General features: G+C 41.3%; 1 protein-coding gene across 1 annotated transcript; it reads right to left on the bottom strand.

Moving 5' to 3' along the window:
• Positions 1 to 3,438: 3,438 nt before the first annotated feature.
• On the bottom strand, positions 3,439 to 6,819 carry lrit2 (leucine-rich repeat, immunoglobulin-like and transmembrane domains 2). The gene is made up of 3 exons (XM_061087901.1): positions 6,710 to 6,819; positions 5,663 to 6,453; positions 3,439 to 4,247 (listed from the first exon to the last, which is right to left on the bottom strand). The coding sequence occupies exons 1-3, from the start codon at positions 6,817 to 6,819 to the stop codon at positions 3,439 to 3,441; spliced, it is 1,710 nt and encodes a 569-aa protein (XP_060943884.1).
• Between the last annotated feature and the right edge of the window lie 504 nt (positions 6,820 to 7,323).

Genomic DNA, 7,323 nt, shown 5'->3' on the forward strand with positions numbered 1-7,323 from the left:
TCTAATTGTTTTTCATCTGTACTGACACAGCAGAGGAGATAAGGTGGTTCAGTAATGTATTGTTCAGGTAGAGCAAGCAGAATATGTTAATCTCACACAACAATATTCTGTTTGCTGTTGTTTTTAGTTCAACCTCAGCAAATGATCTGCAAATATGTAATATATCACTCTGATACAAGCCCAATTGCCCGCCTTGGCTCCGATGTCAATGTGAGCACTACCAATTACCAAGTTACACTGAACCACTCACTGGGTATTTGTGTAGACATTAGCCAGACATGCACACTTTTTTTAAATTTACATAAAACATTGAATTTGCAGATTACCCTCTCTAATCCCAGGACCAACTTGTTCATCTTTGTACAATATTGCATCCTTGGCGAAAAACCAACACTCCATCTGCCCTGATCTGGTTTGGACGGACAAGTTGTGTGCGACTGGCAGCAAACTTTCACATGGTCATGATGACACAGTGGATTCTGGGGATTTCTTATTTATTCATTTTTTTTATTTGACAAATTAAAATCCGCCTCCATAAACTTAAGTCGGATTATACGTACAAATGCTCTGCCACAAATGTGACATGTGTTGCTTTTTCACGCACAGTGCAGTCCCCAAAGAACTTTAAGAAACCAAACCCAAATTTTAGGTCAGAAATGTCAAACGCACAAACAATTTTTTTGACGTTGCAAGCTGTTGATGCTCTGAGGTGGAATGAGGGAATATGAGGAGCTGCCCAAATGATCATGCATTATGCCATGTAAGAGGCAGCCGGGATTACTGGGCTATTTGATAGAGGATTACAGAGTTGAAAGTTGCAAAGTGCATTGATGCTTTAGAATGAAAGTAGAATGCACATGCACAGAGTTTAAAAATCATGGCATGCATTTGAACAAATTGAGGAAATGAAAGGCAAAATAAATTAAAGATCTTTTCTGGATTAATGACTTAAAATAGGGAAAAATATAATGAGAATATGTAGCACAGTGCTTCAATAAAACACTGTTTGAGCAACATTAGGGTGAGTGATGAGGAGAAATAGGAAAATGCTGAATAAAGATACGATTCATGTGCTCTGTGCTTAAATAGCTGAGACTAGCTATAGCTGAGGGTGTTTAAAGAATTCACATTGTCATGTGTCATACACAGTGGATAAGGATTACAACAAAAAGCAACATCAATCCCCCCACACGCAAATCGTATAAACACATCTGAACAAGCAAGAAAGCAGATGTGCCCCTGCGCTCTAGAAATGAGAGCTGCCAATCTCAGCCAGTCGTTTAAACCCCTCATCTTAAGTCAATAGAAGTAGGTCCGGGCAGAGATGAACTGATCTCCTTGCGTCACAGGAGACAACACATGGGAATAAAGGATAGGACGGGTGGTGGTGGGGGGTGGGGGGGTTGGTTTGTGTGATCTGATCATAAAGTGACGGCAGGAAGGGATATTGGAGAGGATGCCAGTGTTTGGGTATTATGTCAAATGAACAATGCCATTGGCCGAGGCATATCCGATGTGCCATCTGTCTGGGTCGGCCGGCACAAAGATCATGTGTGACGCATGCCTGCTGAGTGGTGTGTGCGTAGAGGGGGGTGACGTACATGTGCAGTGATGCAAAGAGGATTAAACACATGTTAATGAAACTTTTACAGTTCAGTTGTAACTAATTGTGAAATTGACACTCAGTCCTATGTCGACCATCAACTATGAACTGTCGATCATCTGCAGTCCTCATAAGTTCCTGTATGTAAAACTAGTATCCCTGATCACTTCAATGCAGATACATAATGCGAACAAGTTTGTCCCTGTTACCTTGTGCATAATCAAATAAACACACACTTTAAATAGATTTACATTTTTCTCACTTTATGACTGGACACTGGGAGTAACTCCACGTTTCACTCAGTTATAAAAAGTTGACCAAATCATCTTATACAGTCTTCCTGATGTTAAGAAACAAATCAATTGAAAAGGGGAACTTCAGATATGAACAGATTTACAAATATATAGCGGAAGCCTATTGCTAAAATGGTCTAATTGGAACCAGCAAAGATGCTCTGACTCCTCGAATAGATCCAGCTTCAGATATGCAGGGTCCTTCAATCTCTGTAATTGAACTCAATACCCACTTCTTTCCATACCTCCAGTTTGTATTGATGACTTTCTGTTCAAACTTATTAACAAACTCAAATTTTAGAAAGTTTCCTCCAGAGCCACCTCTGCCAAGGGGTTATGTTTTCATCCCCTTTATTTAGTTTGCAGGATTCAACAAAAAATACCAAATGAATTCCCACAAAACTTGCTGGAAGGATGTGCTAGGGATCAGTGAAAGTCAATTTAGGATTTATTTTTTCACTTTCTTTAACATTGTGAAATCTTCGCTTATTTTTCAGAAAATAATAATGGATCTTGTGAAAAACATCAGGCACCATTAGGGGACTGATATTCACGAGTGTGTGTATCTCGATTGAATTTGAGGGGACCATTGGGCCCTGTTGGAGGCATGAGCTCTACTGACGGCCATTTAAGTTACATACTTACTGCCCCTTAAATATTTTTTTTTGAGGTAAAGCATGAGTAATAAGGCCTAAACGATGACAAACAAACGCATAAAATTTTAATAATGATTCCATTTAATATAAATTTGGTGCTAGTGTGTGTGCCTGGCAACTTAACAATATAAAATGGACAAGTACAGTATTCAAGGTTTTGTCACTTTGTTTGAGGTGTCATATATAATGCTGTTGTCAAAAGAGCTATGCAAAGGTACTATGTCACCACGACACCTGATATGACCTCATACACAAACATATACACAAACAAATCCAAATTTAAGAAGAAATTAACAATTAATGAAAGGTTTCCAATTACAAAATGCTTGAATATTTGATATATTCATTATCGAGTGAAAGAGAATGTCTTTCTTTTCACATCAAGTTTCATTTTACAGTAAAAAAAAAATTACAGACTGAATGACAGTGTAAGTGAGATGAGCCTAAATGAAACAGGTAAGCAAGAAAGTCATCAATCACAAAGGCTTCATATAGAGCAGCAATTAAAAATGTGTGATCACTTACATTTAAATATCTCATGATAACAACGTCCAACATGTTGTATTTCAGACAGAAACAAACTGGGGCACTTTTCTCTACACTGTTGCAAACACATGAATTGCATTCTCGACATAATGGTCACCATTCACATCTTTGCAACACACTCCGCGGCCTAGAACAGAGGAAGAGATGAAATTAAAACCAAGGCAGACATGAAAGTCATTCTTTGAATATTCTAGTCACTGTATATCAGTATCAAAGTCAGCACGGTGCAGTGGATTTATTTAATCTGATCTCTTGTACTAAGGTTATTGATACAGACTGAGTCATCGGCCTGTTACAAGGTCAGTTTTGTGTTTTCTCGCTGATTAAACAAAACAGTAAATTAGTATAGTACAGCTGTGAGTCTGCTGGGTTCAGCTTTGCCCTTAATCGTTCTGTCCTCTGACCTCCTCCTCACCTTCCTGTCTTCACTGGATTCCTTATTAACCAGGCCCTCGTCGCTGGCAGCCTGCAAGCTGTCGAAGGTGCCCTGCCTCTCCCGCTCCATCTCATGCGAGCCACCCTCTCTCCTCCGGCTCTTCCACAACTTCATGACATCCTCCACACAGGAGAACCTAGTGTCAGTGGTGCACGCGTACATGCCTATTGGCACGGCCAGAACCATGGCTAAAACTATCACTATTATATGAATCAGTTTCTCCCTCTGTTCCATCTCAGTGACGTCACTTCCTGTTACAAACACAATGCACTGGCCTTGACGTGGCGCCTTATTCTTGAGGGTCACACAGATTTCATATTTGGTGGCAGGCATCAAATCAGAGACAGAGTATGAACGAATCCCGGGGCCGATGTAGATCATTTCTTTCTTATTATCATCTGCACGGCCAAAGTGGATGGTGAACCAGGTTTCTGCAGGACGGTCCAAGGCAGCGTACCACTCGATGGCTATGCCACGTATTGTCTGTTTGGCGATGCGGATGTCAATGTAGAAGTTTTCATCCCCAACGCTGGGTACAGCAGGGAAGGATGGGTGGGAGCCGTCAAGAGAGAGAACATTCAGGAAGACACTGACAGACGAGTTCCCTATAAAGTTGACAGCGGTGCAGGTGTAGACGCCCCGGTCGGCCCCATGGAGGGAGGGGATCACCAGGAGGGATCTGATGGTGTCCTCATCCACTCTTTCCTGAAACTCTGGTAGGAAATAAAGAGGGATCCGGTGTTATTTTAGAGAACATGCAAGTTTAAAGAATAGAACTCAATCTGTTTTCACAGAAAGAAAGAAGATAAACACATGTAATGTCATCAAATAGGTCCTTTTTATACATTAGAATAATCTGAGGTAGCCACAATGACACAAACATATCAAAAGCTTTCAGATAGAAATTAATTGTGAGGTTGCATGTTAAAAAACAATATTTTCAGCATTTGCTTTTGTAAATTGTTAAATTTATTTTATTAATTGTGTGGTACATAATTATTGTAAAATTATAGCTCATGTAATAATAATGTCTAACGTGACAACATCAGGATGCTTGTTTCGTCCCAAAGATATTAAATTCATAAAAAGACAAGACAAAGAAAAGACGGAAATGTTCAACATTACAAAGATAAAACCACATCATGTTTGGCATTTTTGGCATAATTTGACCAAAACCATTAATGTATTATAGAAGATAATAAGCAAATAATTTTCCTGTCAATGAACTAGTTCTAATCAACTAATCAGGAGATGTTAAAGTGCAATTTGATGGATTATATGGACACTGTGATCTATTTATTTGACACATTAGTTACATGGTTCATATGAGGCATTTAAGAGGCAAATTGGGGCATAATAATAAATAGTTTTTACTTGTGTAACTAATATAATATAATATAAAATTAAGATTTAGAGTTGTGATGGTCAAAACAACATCAACCACATCCACATGGAGTAAAACTTGGTATTAGTGTGCCAGTATTTGAAAACTGTGTACCACTTTCTAATATGGTACTGTTTTTTTAATTATGCATACTTTGTAATTATGATTTACTATTTAAATGATTTACTGATGAAAATAATAACAAAAGCCACTAACAGAATAATAGGTTAGGGCAGCCTGATTGACATTTGTCCTCATTCATGCGTTGTTGTTTCACTCTTCAATTTACCAAGAAGATCTTTAGTTAGCGTATCAGCACCGAAATGCATTCATTATTGGAATATTGGCAATTAAGAGCAGACCAATAAGGTTATTAGTATTGGCTGCAGCAGCCTGCTTCCTCCCAGTTTATGATGGACTGGTAACTTGCAGGTCTGATCTACAGTAAGCAAAAGTGTAAGTCTAATGACGCAGATGTTTACTTACTTACTCAGTATCCCAACACTGCAGACATTAGGTAGGCTACAGTGCACTATAATCTCCAACACTCTTAATCAAGAGTGATGGTGTTGTGCAGCTTGAGGGAATCAGTGGTGGGCCAATGTCCAGATTTAACCCTCCTCCCTTAAGGAGAGGTTCGAGGCCTCTGCGATTAAAATGTGTGCTTAAGTATCTAATTTACCGCGAAATATCGCCCCATGGACCCAGTGCCTGGATGACCCGCTGCGAGTGTGACACTCTTACCATGAAATCCTCTGATTATCTTCAGACCATATGTCCACCACACCGCGGGGTCTGGCCGGGCCTTGGCGAGGCAGCGCAGCGTCAGGTTGGCGCCCTGTGGCAGGCTGATGTTCGAGGCTGGGCTGCTCACCGCCGGCTTCACGCACGCCTGCAGCTCGACATCGTGGAAGAACTTGCCCGCCCTAAAGTCCGGCCCGGAGCAGGTCAAGTAGGAGTTCATCAGTATAATCGGGGGCGTCGGGGACCTGATAAACTCCACGAAGCCCTTCAGGCGGCAGTCGCAGAGCCAGGCGTTGTCGTGCAGCGCCAGGACAACGTTCACTCCGAGGGCGGTCGCCTCCCGGTCGTCCAGGCCCTGCAGCTTTTGGTAGAGGGGCCAATTTTGAAAGACCTCCTTTGATATGACCGTGAGCCGATTGAAGGATACGTCTAAGTACGTCAATCCTGGCAGAAACTTTAACGCATGCTCCGGCAGCACGTCCAGCTGGTTGTGCTTCAGGTCCAGGATCTTGAGAGCCGGCGTGTCCTCGAACGCTGTCCATGGTACTGAACGCAGCTTGTTCCCCTGCAGGCGCAGCTCGGTCAGGTTCCCCAAACCCTCCAGGCCCTTTGAGTTTATGAGTGTGATGTCATTGAAGTTCAACCACAGGTTCTCCAAGAAGGAGGCACTGGTGAAAGCCCCTCTTGGTATTTCAGTAAAGTGAGATTTTTCAATGCGTAATTTGGTCATGTCATCTGGGAGGTTCCCTGGTATGGCCCCAAACGCGTTCTCCTCCATACATGTGAGCGACCTACATGATTAAAGGGAAATAGGATAAGTGAGCATTTGGTTTCTGTGCCTCATTAACACGGCTTTATAGCCTGTGTTTGGCTGTTATTAGGATCACATGTTAGAAACAAACAGTGCTCGACTTGATTGAGAAAATATGTCACTCGGTAATTTTCAGTAAAAACATAGTCTCCTTCATCCACAGCCACGCAGTGACTAAGTTAAACCGGATAAAAATAGCCCAGCCTCACAGTGAACTTCGTGAAATCAGGTCTCACCTTCCATGACGGTCCTCGACGCAGCTGCACCCGCGTAAACATTCAGGGACGCTTCCATGCGCGTGGGTGCTCAACACAACTATAACTAGCAGGTAACAAATTATGTCCATAGTCCGCGAAAAATCCCAGAAGTCGTGGGCTACATTCGTGCTCAAGACATGTCGAGTGCGGCAGACGAGAGAAGCCTGTTAAACCTAATCCCTGACGCACCGTGAAGTGCACTAAGCAAGTGGCATCTAATTCTTAGGAAAGACACAAGGGATTGACACTTGACAGAGCTAGTGCGTCTGACCAACTCAGTTCAAATTGGCCACACTGTCTGATGAGGTCGACTGTTTTTTTCAAACTTATTAATGATGCTTTATTGAACACTTTATTGACAATAAAGATCAGTTTGTTTTAATAATCATTATTATTATTATTATTATTATTGTAATGTGTTGTTGTTGTTATTATTCATAATTATTATAATAATCACCATCACCATCATAATCATAATCGTTTAATGGTGTCAGATCTTGATCCTGGAGCCAGAGAGAGAGAGAGAGAGAGAGAGAGAGAGAGCTGATACCTTTATTGGCATGCTCGGATCTCATTCCTCAAATTTGGTTCCG

Source organism: Limanda limanda, chromosome 15 (assembly GCF_963576545.1).
Source record: "Limanda limanda chromosome 15, fLimLim1.1, whole genome shotgun sequence".
NCBI lineage: Eukaryota > Metazoa > Chordata > Actinopteri > Pleuronectiformes > Pleuronectidae > Limanda > Limanda limanda.